At 36.7% G+C, this 16,753-nt stretch overlaps 1 protein-coding gene across 1 annotated transcript in view; it reads left to right on the top strand.

Annotated features, from left to right (window-relative positions):
• LOC306641039 (coiled-coil domain-containing protein 7-like) overlaps window positions 1-16,753 on the top strand; it is a 140,906-nt gene that overhangs the window by 106,122 nt on the left and 18,031 nt on the right. The window contains exons 13-14 of the mRNA XM_079105870.1: window positions 2,334-2,416; window positions 3,841-3,895. Coding sequence (XP_078961996.1) covers window positions 2,334-2,416; window positions 3,841-3,895 — 138 coding nt within the window. The remainder of the gene's footprint in view (window positions 1-2,333; window positions 2,417-3,840; window positions 3,896-16,753) is intronic.

Below are 16,753 nucleotides of genomic sequence, written 5' to 3'. Positions count from 1 at the left end.
CTATCCTAAGATGTATTTTATTTTTTTTTTTAACAAAAGGACAAAAGTATACTGGGCACAAATGCCTTGTGTCCACTGTCCTCTGTAATGCTTTTCAAACTTTTCTTATTTATCCCCAGTATCAGTAAATGTTTATTTTAAAGGATTAGATAAATATTTTAGACTTTGCAGGCCATTCAGTCTCTGTTTAGTTTCTGTAGCACTGAAACAGCCACAGACAGTACATAAATGAATGAGCATACCTGTATTGCAATAAACTTTATTTACAAAAATAGGCAGCCGGGCAGATTTGGTTAACAGTTGCCAACTCCTGACTTATTTCATTGCATTTCTGCTATTGCCTAGCTCTTTACAAAATTTTCCTAAATAGGATCTCTTAGATATACATATTTTGGAAAATATTTTGTTCCATTGACCTTGTTTCTTCCTATACCAATGCTCATGTATCTATGGTTACAAATTTAGGATAAGTTCTGATATCTTTCAGGACAAGTGAAATTACCTTATTCTTTATAAGAATTTATTTTTGGCCTTTGCCTTCTTATGTAAATGTATGGCTAATTTGTCAAATTTGATAATTGCACTGAATTAAACTGAAGAGATATCTAGGTTATCAAGATGACTTTTTGTTAATGAACTTTCAGTGAATTCATTTTTAAAAAATTTAATGTTTCACTAAAAATATTTGTAATTTCATAATTTTCTTCACTTATTTTTTAGAATAATCTTGGTGCTTCATATTTTTATATTTTAATTGCTTTTTTTATTTTTACAGACTACATTTTGATTCATTGTACACAAATGGGGTACACCTTTTCGTTTCTATGGTTGTACATGATGTAGATTCATACCATTTGTGTAATCATGCATGTACATAGGGTAATGATGTCTTTTTCCACCATTTTTCATACCCTCTCCTCCCTCTCATTTCCCTCTACATAATAATAAGCCACTCTGGAAAGCAGTGTGGAGAATCCTCAGAAAACTTGAATGGACCCTCCTTTTGACCCAGTTATCCCACTCCTCAGTTTATACCCAAAGGACTTAAAATTAGCATACTACAGTAAGGGTCCACATCAATGTTTAATTGCTCTTCTTAAATTATTTTTTGTCATTATAGAAGTGTAATAGATTTTTATATTTTGATTTTTAGAAAGCTAGTTACAATGTCATTATGATTAAATTTAGATTTCTTATTTATATAATCAAAGTATCTATGAAAAATGATACTCACAGTTTTCTCACTTTCTAATATTTATAGTACTTATTTCTTTTAATTGCCTTGCTGAACACGTAAGGACCACCAGAAAAATGTTGTGTAGAAGTGATGAGAGTGGGCAGTTTCATTTGTTCCTGATTTTAAAGTTTCTTCTTTCTTGTGGTTTGTCTGTCTGTCTTTCTGTCTGCCTCTCTGCCTCTCTCTCTCTCTCACTACTATTTATCAAGTTGAGAGTTTTCTTCTCAATTTTATTTTTTTTAAATAATGTTTCATTGGGCTCTTCTATCTTATGCTCACTGCCCAACTACAAAGCCACTTTCACATTCTTAATTTTATGTTATAACACTGTCCCACTTTTGGATCCCCCAAATCTGGATTACTTTTCTGTTGGCTTAATTGGTTGCCTTGATTGATTCCAAAAATCTGTATTACTTTTCTATTTGCTTAAAATCTATATTACTTTTCTATTTCTTAATTGGTTGCCTTAGGGTTTATAGTCTTTGTCAAGTCTATATTCAAGTGATATTAATTCACTTCACATGTGAGAACTTTAATATAATTTGGCCCTTCTCAGGCTTTATGCTATTGTTTTCATACATTTTACAACATATGATATAAACCCCCAGATATATTATTAGGATTGCTTTAAAACACTATATTTTTCATAATGTTTATTCTAAATCATTTAACTCTGTAGAAGTGTATAGTACTACTGTTTCTCTTTTTCAAAGTGTGTAACTGATGGTGTCTATGTGACATTCTTCTAATCCATTTCCCCCATACATCCTGCAGCTTTTTTGCATTTGTTTGCATTGTAAGGTAATTTTCAGAATGTCATATGCTACATTACAGTAAAACTGACTAGTTTATCACAGTGACTTAATTATTTCAATATATATCAGCTTATATACAATTTATATTCAATAAAGTACTATTATAAACAGTTCAAATGTAATCTCTAATTTTGGTTTGCTTCTGTTTAAATACTTTTCCTTGACACATACAGTGACTCTAAGAGTAAAATGGAAACCTTAGTAATGTATATTTTCAAATATTTTCCCACAATTTCTTGTGTACTTAACCATTTATTTCTGGCTTATATAAAATTATACAGAAAAAACATACATCTGATCGAACAAAGAAAACTGTAAAAATAGAGAAGAAAAAAGACAAAGAAAAGTCAGAGGATTCAGAAAGGTAAGACAAAGATACATGTTAATATTTTTCTTCTTTATTAATTTATATTTTATTTTTATTATATACAAATAATTTAAGGTCATACAAACATAAAATTAGAAAATAGTTTTATAAGCAGGCCAGAATATGATTGTGGGAAAATCCTAAAAAGGAAAGATCAAAAAATGAAAATGGAAAGCATGTTAGCAAAGGAGAGAATTGTAAAATATTCAGAAATATGTAAACAGAGTTAAATCTTTAAATAATTATAGGGAGAAATGATTTACATTGTTTCCTCAATCATCTAATTAATGCTTTGTAATTTGTTAAATGCCCAAATCAAATTCCCAGCATTTGTTATTTTCTACTATAGTTCTTAATTGTATTTATATTTATAAAAGTTAACATTTTATGTATTTTATGGATTACTGTTTTTTATGTGTTTTATGTATTATTTATGTATTTTATGGATTTTTATGGATTTTATGGATTTTTATGTACTTTATGGATTACTGTATTTTATGTGTTTTATGTATTTTATGGATTTTTATGGATTTTTATGGATTTTATGGATTACTGTCAAATAGCTTTATTAAATGAATGTTTTCATTAGTATTATAAAATAATTATTCCACTTTGAATTTGGTCACATTTTCATATACAAATATAGTTATTCAAAAGAAACTATGGATTTAATCTTAGAGAGTACCACCACAAATGCTAAAAAGAAATTTGTTTCAGTCAACTTTTTTGCTGCATGACTAAAAGACTGAACAAGAACAACTTTAAGGAGGAAAAGTTTATTTTGAGACTCATGGTTTTAGAGGTCTCAATTCATAGACAGCCAACTCCATTCCCCGGGGCATGATGTAAGTGCCAGAAGAGTGGGGCAGAATAAAGCAGCTGGGAACATAACACCAAGGAGCAAAATATGTACCCTAAAGGTACCCACCTCTAGTCATACCCTACCTGCCTACAGTAACCACCAGTCCCTTTCAGGTGATGAATGCACTGATTAGGGCAAACCTTTTATAACCCAATAATTATGTCTGAACTTTCCTGCATTGTCCCAGGCATGAGCTTTTGGGCTACACCTCACATATAAACCATAACAAAATTCACTGGGCAAATGGTTTTGATATTTGATTTAGAGAGGAAAAATGATCAGAGAAGAAAAAAATGACCAATATATTTTGAAAATTTTAGTACTTCATGTTTTTTCTCTCCTATCCCCATTCTTCATAATCTTTATCATGCCCGTGAGAAGTTAGCTTGACATATGTTAACTCGCTTTTTACCATGTAACCTATATGCATTTAATAACTTAAAAAAATAATTCTTTACAAATTGTTATCCATGTAGAAGTCTTTAAAGTTCTCTCAGAAAGCAAGGCAGTGATGCATTTTAGAATATCATTGTACATTTTAAAACATTTTTAATTACAGGAGGTTGTCTTACAGCAGCCAGCTTAAAATAAAAGAAGATTTGTTTCAAGTCCAGGTAACACATACTCTTTATGAGTTTATAATGATTAATACAGTGCCCTGATAATTATATGTATAGACAACCTTAGTTTTATGTGAAAATAGGCATACATGTCTATAGTACATACATGTACTTTTACTTTCCAAGATATCTTTCTTGTTGATGGACTTTTCTCATCAGGTTTTTGAAAATTAAATGGCAAATTCAGGCATATTAATGTCAATGTTATGCAGATTACTATGGTTTATTCAACTACAAACTGTATCATAGAGAAAAGAACATCATATTGGGACTTCATAGTTTAAGTGACTTTGAATAAATCCTGTTAACTATTTGAACTTCATATTTTCTATCACCGAAATGAGTAAAAAGCTTCTATCTCAAGAAAGATGTGAGTTTTAAGACTCAGGTTAAAAGAAGAATTCTTCCGAACTTTTGAATTATATAGCCTACTATGTTTTGTGTGATCCAACAGAAGGAACACACAATTACTTCATTTCAGCTTTGGAATACTTTTTTTCCCTTTTGCTACAAGTTAATTTCTTAATAACCTTTGTAACATCATACCACCCATTTCAGTGAGTGACTGAAGTTAAGTATTAGATGATTCAAGAACATCATTATGTAAATTTGGGGAGAATGAGAGTGCCAATTGAGAAACAATGTAAAATGTACAACTTTGTAGTATTAATTTTCTATTGCTGTATAACAAATTACCAAAACTTGAAGCAAATTATATTATCTTATAGTTTCAGTTGGGGAGTCTGAGCATGGTTTAACTATGTCCTGTATTTGGGATTTCCACAGGCTATAAAGTGTTGGATAGGCTCTCTTCCATTCTTAGAATTGGGAGCCCTCTTCTAAGTTCCATTGGATATCACAAATTTAGTTCCTTGCATTTGTAGGACTGAGGCACACAACTCATAGAGGCAGTCTGCAGTTTGCTGCTAGATGACACTTTTCCAAAGGCGTGTCATATCATAGCAGCATGTTTATCCTTTGATGCCTATTAGGAAGCTCTTTGTCTGCTAAGACAGAATTTTATACAATATCACTCATCAAGGGGATCCCATCCCCTTGATATATAATATAATGTAAGGGAGTAGCATCCCATCACTGCCATGTGCTGTTAACTAGAAACACATCACAGGTCCTACCTACTCTCAAAGAAAGTGGATTATCCAGAGCATAACCATAGTGGTGAAGATCAAAGGACTATCCTTGAATTCTGCCTATGGTTTATTTAAGCTAGCACAGTATTTTCTATATTTAGAAAGAAAAATCTATTAACTAGACATGGTAGCATGCACTTGTAGTCCCAGCTTACTCAAGATGCTAAGCTGCATGACTAAAAGACTAGCCTGGGCAATAACAGGGAGATCCTGCCTCAAAAAAAATTTTTTTTTAAATAATCTAATTATATTAGTAATATTAGAAGTCTTAGGGCTGCCCAGGAGCAGTGGCACATGCCTGTAATCCCAGCATCTGGGGAGGTTGAGGCAGGAGAATTGCTAGTTCAAAGCCAGCCTCAACAATGGCGAGGCACTAAGCAACTCAGAGACACTGTCTCTAAATAAAATACAAAATAGAGTTGAGAATGTGGCTCAGTGGTTGAGTGCCCCTGAGTTCAATCCCAGGTACCCAGAAAAAAAAAAAAGAAGAAGAAGAAGAAGAAGAAGAAGAGGAGGAGAAGGAGGAGGAGGAGGAGGAGGAGGGGGAGGGGGAGGGGGAGGGGGAGGGGGAGGAGGAGGACTTAAGGCTGATATCCTTTTTTTTTTTTTTTTTTCTTGAAATTTTAAATTCAGTTTAATCCATCTGTCCCAAAGTACTCAGAGCATTATCTGTTACGAAACTAAAATACATGAAATCTCCAAACATTTCAAATTTTCTCTTTTTTTTTTTTTACCTTTTTTTTTTTTTTGTAAACAAATGGGATACATGTTGTTTCTCTGTACATGGCGTAAAGGCATACCATTTGTGTAATCATAAATTTACATAGAGTAATGTTGTTTGATTCATTCTGTTATTTTTTCCCTTCCCCCCACCCCTCCCACCCCTCTTTACCCTCTATACAGTACTTCTTTCCTCCACACTTGCCCCCCTCCCTAACCCTAACTCTAACCCTAACACTAACCCTTCCCTGCCCCCCATTATGTGTCATCCTCCACTTATTAGCGATATCATTTGTCCTTTGGCTTTTTGAGATTGGCTTATCTCACTTAGCATGATATTCTCCAATTTCATCCATTTGCCTGCAAATGCCATAATTTTATCATTCTTTATGGCTGAGTAATATTCCATTGTATATATATACCACAGTTTCTTTATCCACTCATCAATTGAAGGGCATCTAGGTTGCTTCCACAGTCTGGCTATTGTGAATTGAGCAGCTAAGAACATTGATGTGGCTGTATCTCTGTAGTATGCTGATTTTAAGTCCTTTGGGTATAGGCCAAGGAGTGGGATAGCTGGGTCAAATGGAGGGTCCATTCCAAGTTTTCTAAGGAATCTCCACACTGCTTTCCAGAGTGGCTGCACTAATTTGCAGCCCCACCAGCGATGTATGAGTGTACCTTTCTCCCCACATCCTCGCCAACACCTGTTGTTGCTCGTATTCTTGATAATCGCCATTCTAATTGGGGTGAGATGGAATCTTAGGGTGGTTTTGATTTGCATTTCTCTTATTACTAGAGATGTTGAACATTTTTTCATATATCTGTTGATTGCTTGTACATCTTCTTCTGTGAAGTGTCTATTCATTTCCTTAGCCCATTTGTCCACTGGATTATTTGAATTATTGGAGTAGAGTTTTTTGAGTTCTTTATAAATTCTGGAGATTAGTGCTCTATCTGAAGTATGATTGGCAAAGATATTCTCTCACTCTGTGGGCTGTTTCTTCGCATTGCTGATAGTTTCCTTTGCTGAGAGAAAGCTTTTTAGTTTGAATCTATCCCAGTTATTGATTCTTGCTTTTATTTCTTGTGCTATGGGAGTCCTGTTAAGGAAGTCTGGTCCTAAGCCAACATGTTGAAGATCTGGACCTACTTTTTCTTCTATAATCTGCAGGGTCTCTGGTCTGATTCCGAGGTCCTTAATCCATTTTGAGTTTAGTTTCGTGCATGGTGAGAGATATGGGTTTAGTTTCATTCTGTTGCATATGGATTCCCAATTCTCCCAGCACCATTTGTTGAAGAGGCTATCTTTTCTCCATTGCATATTTTTGGCCTCTTTGTCTAGTATGAGAAAATTGTATTTATTTGGGTTTGTGTCCGTGTCCTCTATTCTGTACCATTGATCTACCTTTCTATTTTGGTACCAATACCATGCCGTTTTTGTTACTATTGCTTTGTAGTAGAGTTGAAGATCTGGTATTGCAATACCCCCTGTTTCACTCTTCCTGCTAAGGATTGCTTTAGCTATTCTGGGTTTCTTATTCTTCCAGATGAATTTCATAATTGCTTGCTCTATTTCTGTAAGGTACGTCATTGGGATTTTAATTGGAATTGCATTGAATTTGTATAGCACTTTAGGTAGTATGGCCATTTTGACAATATTAATTCTTCCTATCCAAGAACATGGAAGATCTTTCCATCTTCTAAGGTGTTCTTTAATTTCTTTCTTTAGTGTTGTATAGTTCTCATTGTAGAGGTCTTTCACCTCTTTTGTGAGATTGATTCTCAAGTATTTTATTTTTTTCGAGGCTATTTTGAATGGGGTAGTTTTCCTAATTTCTCTTTCTGAAGATTCATCACTTATGTATAAAAATGCGTTGGATTTATGGGCATTGATCTTGTAACCTGCTACTTTACTGAATTCACTTATGAGTTCTAAGCGTTTTCTGGTGGAATTTCCAGGTTCCTCTAAATATATAATCATGTCATCAGCAAACAGGGATAGTTTGAGTTCTTCTTTTCCAATTCGTATCCCTTTAATTTCTTTGGTTTGTCTAATTGCTCTGGCCAGAGTCTCAAGAACGATGTTGAATAGAAGTGGTGAAAGAGGGCATCCCTGCCTTGTTCCAGTTTTTAGGGGGAATGCTTTCAGTTTTTCACCATTTAGAATGATATTAGCCATGGGCTTAGCATAAATGGCCATTACAATGTTAAGGAATGTTCCCACTATCTCTATTTTTTCTAGTGTTTTGAGCATGAGGGGGTGCTGTATTTTATCAAATGCTTTTTCTGCATCTATTGAAATAATCATGTGATTCTTGATTTTAAGTCTATTAATATGGTGAATTACGTTTATTGATTTCCTGATGTTGAACCAACCTTGCATCCCTGGGATGAAACCCACTTGATCATGGTGCACTATCTTTTTAATATGTTTTTGTATGCGATTTGCTAAAATTTTGTTGAGAATTTTTGCATCAATGTTCATTAAGGATATTGGTCTGAAATTTTCTTTCCTTGATGAGTCTCTGTCTGGTTTAGGTATCAGTGTGATATTGGCTTCATAGAATGAGTTTGGGAGGGTTCCCTCCTCTTCTATTTTATGGAATACTTTGAGAAGTATTGGAATGAGCTCTTCTTTAAAGGTTTTGTAGAACTCGGCTGAGAACCCATCTGGTCCCGGACTTTTCTTTGTTGGTAGGCTTTTGATGACTTCTTCTATTTCAGTACTTGAAATTGGTCTATTTAAATTGTTTATGTCCTCCTCGTTCAGTTTAGGCAATTCATATGTCTCTAGAAACCTGTTGATGTCTTCAAAATTTTCTATTTTGTTGGAGTGTAGATTTTCAAAATAGCTTCTAATTATGTTTTGTATTTCAATCCTGTCTGTTGTGATATTTCCTTGTTCATTCCGAATTTTAGTGATTTGGGTTTTTTCTCGTCTTCTCTTTGTTAGTGTGGCTAAAGGTTTATCAATTTTGTTTATTTTTTCGAAGAACCAACTATTTATTTTGTCAATTTTTTGTATTGTTTCTTTTGTTTCAATTTCATTGATTTCAGCTCTGAGTTTAACTATTTCCTGTCTTCTACTACTTTTGGTGCTGTTCTGTTCTTCTTTTTCTAGGGCTTTGAGCTGTAGTGTTAGGTCATTTATTTGTTGAGTTTTACTTCTTTTATTAAATGCGCTCCACGAAATAAATTTCCCTCTAAGTACTGCTTTCATAGTATCCCAGAGATTTTGATATGATGTTTCTTTGTTCTCATTTACCTCTAAGAATTTTTTAATTTCCTTCCTAATATCTTCTGTTATCCATTCATCATATAATAGCATATTGTTTAATCTCCAGATGTTGGAATAGTTTCTGTGTTTTACTCTTTCATTTATTTCTAACTTCAATCCATTATGATCTGATAGAATACATGCTAGTGTCTCTATCTTCTTGTATTTGCTAACATTAGCTTTGTGGCATAATATATGGTCTATTTTAGAGACGGATCCATGTGCTGCTGAGAAGAAAGTGTATTCGCTCTTGGTTGGATGGTATATTCTATAAATGTCCGTTAAGTCTAAATTATTGATTGTGTTATTGAGATCTATGGTTTCTTTGTTCAATTTTTGTCTGGAAGATCTGTCCAGTGGTGAGAGAGGCGTGTTAAAATCACCTAGTATTATTGTGTTATGGTCTATTTGGTTTCTGAAATTGAGAAGGATTTGTTTGACATACATGGATGAGCCACTGTTTGGGGCATAGATGTTTATGATTGTTATATCTTGCTGATTTATGCTTCCCTTAAGCAGTATGAAATGACCTTCTTTATCACTTCTGACTAACTTTGGCTTGAAGTCCACATTATCTGAAATGAGGATGGATACTCCAGCTTTTTTGCTGAGTCCATGTGCATGGTATGTTTTTCCCCATCCTTTCACCTTTAGTCTATGGGTATCTTTTTCTATGAGGTGAGTCTCTTGCAGGCAACATATTGTTGGATCTTTCTTTTAAATCCAATCTGCCAGTCTATGTCTTTTGATTGATGAATTCAGGCCATTAACATTCAGGGTTATTATAGAGATATGATTTGGTTTCCCGGTCATATGATTCATTTTTAAATTTTATTTATTTATTTATTTGACACTACTTGGTTCCTCCTTTATTTGACAATTCCTTTAGGATAATTCCTCCCTTTGCTGATTTCCTTCTTTGTTTTTCATCTCTTCCTCAGGGAATATTTTGCTGAGAATGTTCTGTAATGCTGGCTTTCTTTTTGTAAATTCTTTTAGCTTTTGTTTATCATGGAAGGATTTTATTTCATCGTCAAATTTGAAGGTAAGTTTTGCTGGGTATAAGATTCTTGGTTGGCATCCATTTTCTTTCAGGGCTTGAAAAATGTTGTTCCAGGCCCTTCTAGCTTTTAGGGTCTGGATTGAAAAATCTGCTGATATCCATATTGGTTTCCCCCTGAATGTATTTTGGTTCTTTTCTCTCACAGCCTTTAAAATTCTGTCTTTATTTTGTATGTTAGGTATTTTCATAATAATGTGCCTTGGTGTGGGTCTGTTGTAATTTTGTGTATTTGGAGTCCTATAAGCCTCTTGAACTTGATTTTCCATTTCATTCTTCAGTTTTGGGAAATTTTCTGATATTATTTCATTGAATAAATTGTTCATTCCTTTGGCTTGTTTCTCTAGGCCTTCCTCAATCCCAATAATTCTTAAATTTGGCCTTTTCATCATATCCCATAGTTCTTGGAAATTCTGTTCATGATTTCTTACCATCTTCTCTGTTTGTTCAACTTTGTTTTCAAGGTTAAATATTTTGTCTTCAATGTCTGAGGTTCTGTCTTCCAGGTGTTCTATCCTATTGGTTATGCTTTCTATGGAGTTCTTAATTTGGTTTATTGTTTCCTTCATGTCAAGGATTTCTGTTTGGTTTTTTTCAATATCTCTAACTCTTTATTGAAATGATCTTTTGCTTCCTGTATTTGCTCTTTTAACTGTCGATTGGTGCGATCATTCAATGCTTGCATTTGCTCTTTCATCTCATCATTTGCTTCTCTGATCATTTTAATTATGTACATTCTGAACTCCTTTTCTGTCATTTCTTCTGCCATGCTGTCATTGGGTTTTATTGATGTAACATCTAGATTTGTTTGCAGCATTTTCTTTCCTTGCTTTCTCATATTGTTCAGGTATCAGTGGACCGCTGAGATATTGCAGATTTCCTCTATTGACTTACAATGTCCCTGAAGATTTCTATATATATCCCCCCTTAGCCTTCAGTAGGCTGAAGTCTTGGAGGAAGTTGATAATGCGTTGCTCCACAAGGAAGCTGCCTCTCTAGGAGTGGTGGCCTTCAGGTGGGGTATAATCCCTGCTAGTGGGCAGAGGTGCCTCCACTTGTTGACCAATGGTCATCCAAAGGGGACCTAGGCTGCGGGCTGAGGCAAGGCCTGTTTGGGCCTGAGTCTCTGGTTTTACCGTCCTTGTGGGGAAACCTCACCCAGCAGGGAAGACTCACCCGGTGGGGAGGTCTCGCTGGTCAGTTCCCTCCTAGAGGTTCCCCTCAATTTACAGCTACCGCCTGGGCTGAGTGTCTTCGTCTGCAAAGTTTCCAGGGGCCCGTCCCTACCTCCTGGGCCTGGGAGCCTCACCCTTCCCAGATGAATCTCCTTAGGCTGCCCCTCCTCAGAGAATCTGCCCGCAGGCCTGGAACCTTCGCTCCGCCCTAAGCCTGTCTCTGTGCGGCTCTTCCACCCAGAAGCCTCCTAGATCCTGGGACCCTGCTTGCACCTAATTGCCTGGCTATGCGGCCCCTCCTCTGAGCAGCCACCTGTGGCCCCGAACAATCGCTCTGAGTCCCAGAGACCCGCCACAGGCCTCTTCCTCCAGACAGCCGCCCAGTATTCCGGTGCGGTCACTAGGAGTCCACGAAACTCACTTCATGCCTCCTCCTCCCACCAACCACCCGTAGCCCTGGGCAATCAATCACTCCGAGTCGAAGTAACCCTCCACATTCCTCCTCCTTCTCCAGATAACCCCCCGGGTGTTCAGGAGCGGTCGCTCTGAGTGGCTCTGAATCCACGTGACCCACTGCACGGGTCCTCTGGGCAACCGCCCGGAGTTCTGGTACGGCCACTCAAGACCAAGCGACCCACCACGCTTCTCCTCCAGGCAGCCCCCCTGTGTTCAGGAGCTGTCACTTTAAGTCCAAACAACTCACCACTCGCCTTCTCCTCTGAGCAGCCGCCTGGAGCGCTAATGCAGTCACTGCGAGTCCAAACGACCCACCGCGCTCCTCCTCCTCCTCCTCCTACTCCTCCGGGCAGGCCCCGGGGTTCAGAAGTGGTCTGAATCCAAATAGCTCGCCACACAGCCCCTTCTCTGGCAACCGCCTGTAGCTCTGGTGTAGTCACTCTGAATCCAAGCGGCCGCGCTCCTCTTCCTCCTCCTCGTCCTCAGGGCAGGCCCCGGTGTTCAGAAGCAGTCGCCCTGAGTCCAAACAGCTCGCCGTGGAGCTTCTCCTCTGGCAACTGCCTGTAGCTCTGGTGCAGTCACTCCGAATCCAAGTGGCCACGTTCCTCCTCCTCCTCCTCAGGGCAGGCCCCGGTGTTCTGAGTCCACACAGCTCTCCTCACCACTCCTCCCCTGGGCAGCCGCCGGAGCCCCAGTGGTTGCTCCGAGTCCCAGCGCTGTGCCGAGCGGCCTCCTTCACAACTCCTCTCAAATTTTCTCTTATTATCCTCTTTCGTAAATTTCTGGGGTTTTCTTAGGGTCAGAATAAAATAATGCTTTCTAACATGAGATTGATCAGTTTGTCACTTAAGTATTTAAAAAGTCTGAAACTATGGAATCATAATTCCAAGAGACCAAGAACCTGAGAAGGAAAAATGTAGACATAGGGGCTGAGGTTGTGACTCAGTGGTTGAAGTAGGAGGATCACAAGCTTGAGGTCAGCCTCAGCAACTTAACGAAGCTCTAAGCAACTCAGCGAAACCCTGCCTTTAAGCCGCAGTGACAGCGGGTCAGAGTACACTTGAGCCATGAAGCTACTGACCAGAGCCGGGTCCTTCTCGGTGAGCACAGCGGAAGGTTTGGGGAGGGTGTGGGGGCAGTTTGTCAGCAAGGTGGTATGGACTGGAGGTTCCCGATGTAGGGTCCCAGGCGTTGGGCTTCACCTGCCCTTCAGCTGAACCCTGGAGGCCAAGAGGCGCTGATATCCTTTTAAATGATTTTTCTGAAATGAAAGTCAAAATTTTTTGTGTAGGTTTAATTTTTTTCTAGTGAGAATGTTTATGGAGTTAATGGCCATTTTACAGTGATCAGTAGAAGCTAAAAAGTGACTTACGTTAGAGAACAAATTAGTAGTTAAAATTGAACTGCAGTCATGGCTGGCTGAATTCTGCTGTTACTTTAATAATGAAAGTTTATTCAGTGTGTTTCCTTGTCCAGGCATAAGTGATTGAATCAGTTTGTATTATCAAACTGATTTGCTTATGGAGTGTTTTAATAAGTGATATAAAACTTTATTTTAATTTTTAAATAAATCAGTAATTGTTCACCTCTTATTTAGACAATCATTAATGTTTATTTAAAGTGTATGTAGGTAAAAATTCATCTGGATCTATGATTTTACTAGTGTTATTCAAATCATGCCTTGAACAATAGTGCTCGGTTAAGGGGAAAAGTAGGTGTTGAAAACTGACCCATACTTTATTTGCCAGTTATACACTGTCTGTGGCTTAGGCTGAACCTGCCTGGAAGAAGAGTTCTTTTTCTCATTCATCAAAGACACTGCATGGACTGGTAGTCAGTAACCATACTTGCACTTAACAAAAATTATGCTTAGATAAAATGGTATTTAAATATTTTGTTATTCTATTAACTTTGATTTTCAGATTATTAGAGAAATAGAGTGCATTTACTCTAGACAAGCATCTCATTTGGTGATTTGTAGCTCTATATCATGTGGAGATAAGAAATTTATTTCTTTTATTTTTTTTAATTCATTTTTATTGTAAACAAATGGGATACATCTTGTTTCTCTGTACATGAAGTAGAGGCATACCATTTGTGTAATCATACATTTACCTAGGGTAATAGTTTTTGATTCATTCTGTTATTTTTTTTCTTCCCCCCAACCCTCCAACCCCTCTTATCCCTCTATAGAGTCCCTTCTTCCTCCATTCTTGCCCCCCTCCCCACCCCCTATATGTGTCATCATCCGCTTATCAACAAAAACATTTGTCCTTTGGTTTTTTTGAGATTGGTTTATCTCACAAAGAATGATATTCTTCAACTTCATCCATTTGCCTGCAAATGCCATAATTTTATTATTCTTTATGACTGAGTAATATTCCATGGGGTGTGTGTGTATATATATATATCTCACATATATATATATCACATATATATATTACATATATATATCACATATATATATATATATATATATATATATATATATCACAGTTTTTTTTTTATCCATTCATCAATTGAGGGGCATCTAGGTTGGTTCCACAGTCTGGCCATTGTGAATTGAGCAGTTGTGAACATTGTTGTGGATGTATATCTGTAGTATACTGACGTTAAGTCCTTTGGGTATAAACCAAGGAGTGGGATAGCTGGGTCAAATGGAGGGTCCATTCCAAGTTTTCTAAGGAACCTCCACACTGCTTTCCAGAGTGGCTGCACTAATTTTCAGCCCCACCAGCAATTTATGAGTGTACCTTTTTCCCCACATCCTTGCCAACACCTATGGTAGCTTATGTTCTTGATAATCACCATTCTAATAGGGGTGAGATGGAATCTTAGGGTAGTTTTGATTTGCATTTCTCTTATTACTAAAGATATTGAACATTTTTTCATGTTTGTTGATTGCTTGTAGATCTTCTTCTGCCTATTGTCTGTTCATCTCCTTAACCATTTGTTGATTGGGTTATTTGTATTCTTGGTGTACAGTTTTTTGAGTTCTTTATATATTCTGGAAATTAGTGCTCTATCTGAAGTATGAGTAGCAAAGATTTTCTCCCACTCTATAGGCTCTCTCTTCACATTGCTGATAGTTTCCTTTGCTGAGAGAAAACTTTTTAGTTTGAATCTATCCCAGTTATTGATTCTTGCTTTTATTTCTTGTGCTATGGGAGTCCTGATAAGGAGGTCTGATCCTAAGCCAACAAGGTGAAGATTTGGACCTACTTTTTCTTCTATAAGATTCAGGGTCTCTGGTCTGATTTCAAGGTCCTTGATCCATTTTGAGTTGAGTTTTGTGCATGGTGAGAGATAGGGGTTTAGTTTTATTCTGTTGCATATGGATTTCCAGTTTTCCCAGCACCATTTGTTGAAGAGGCTATCTTTCCTCCATTCATATTTTTAGCCCCTTTGTCTAGTATGAGAAAATTGTATTTATTTGGGTTTGTGTCCGTGTCCTCTATTCTGTACCATTGATCTACCTTTCTATTTTGGTGCCAATACCCATCCCGTTTTTGTTACTATTGCTTTGTAGTATAGTTGAAGGTCTGGTATTGTGATACCCCCTGCTTTGCTCTTCCTGCTAAGGATTGCTTTAGCTATTCTGGGTTTCTTATTCTTCCAGATGAAATTCATGATTGCCTGCTCTATTTCTGTGTCCTTGGGATTTTAATTGGAATTGCATTGAATTTGTATAGCACTTTAGGTAGTATGGCCATTATGACTATATTAATTCTGCCTATCCAAGAGAATGGGGAATCTTTCCATCTTCTAAGGTTTTCTTTAATTTCTTTCTTTAGTCTTCTGTAGTTCTCACTGTAGAGGTCTTTTACCTCTTTCGTGAGATTGATTCCCAAGTATTTTATTTTTTTCGATGCTATTGTGAATGGGGTAGTTTTCCTAACTTCTCTTTCTGAAGATTCAGCACTTATGTATAAAAATGCATTGGATTTATGAGCATTGATCTTGTAACCTGCTACTTTACTAAATTCACTTATGAGTTCTAAAAGTTTTCTGGTGGAATTTCCAGGTTCCTCTAAATATATAATCATGTCATCAGCAAATAGGCATAGTTTGAGTTCTTCTTTTCCTGTTCATATCCTTTTAATATCTTTGTTCTGTCTAATTGCTCTGGCTAGAGTTTCGAGGACAGTGTTGAATAGAAGTGGTGAAAGAGGGCATCCCTGCCTTGTTCAGTTTTTAGGGGGAATGGTTTCAGTTTTTCACCATTTAGAATGATATTGGCCATGGGCTTAGCATAGATGGCCTTTGCAATGTTAAAGAATGTTCCCACTATCCCTGTTTTTTCTAGTGTTTTGAGCATTGAGGATGCTGTGTTTTACCAAATGCTTTTTCTGCATCTATTGAAATAATCATGTGATTCTTGACTTTATGTCTGTTGATATGGTGAATTACATTTATTGATTTCCGAATGGTGAATCAACCTTGCATCCCTAGGATAAAACCCACTTGATCGTGGTGCACTATCTTTTTAATATGTTTTTGTATGAAATTTGCTAAGATTTTGTTGAGAATTTTTGCATCAATGTTCATGAAGGATATTGGTCTGAAATTTCCTTTCCTCGATGAGTCTCTGTCTGGTTTAGGTATCAGGGTGATATTGGCTTCATAGAATGAGTTTGGGAGGGTTCCCTCCTCTTCTATTCCATGAAATACTTTGAGAAGTATTGGAATGAGCTCGTCTTTAAAGGTTTTGTAGAATTCGGCTGAGAACCCATCTGGTCCCGGACTTTTCTTTGTTGGTAGGCTTTTGATGACTTCTTCTATTTCATTACTTCAAATTGATCTATTTAAATTGTGTATGTCTTCCTGGTTCAGATTAGGTAATTCATATATCTCTAGAAACCTGTTGATGTCTTCAAGTTTTCCTATTTTGTTGGAGTATAGATTTTCAAAATAGCTTCTAATTATGTTTTGTATTTCACTCGTGTCTGTCGTGGTATTTCCTCGTTCATTCGGAATTTTAGTAATTTGAGTATTCTCTCTTCTTTCTTT

The sequence above is a fragment of the Sciurus vulgaris genome (assembly GCF_902686455.1).
Source record: "Sciurus vulgaris genome assembly, chromosome: 12".
Lineage (NCBI taxonomy): Eukaryota > Metazoa > Chordata > Mammalia > Rodentia > Sciuridae > Sciurus > Sciurus vulgaris.
This window is presented reverse-complemented; position numbering and strand designations above follow the sequence as displayed.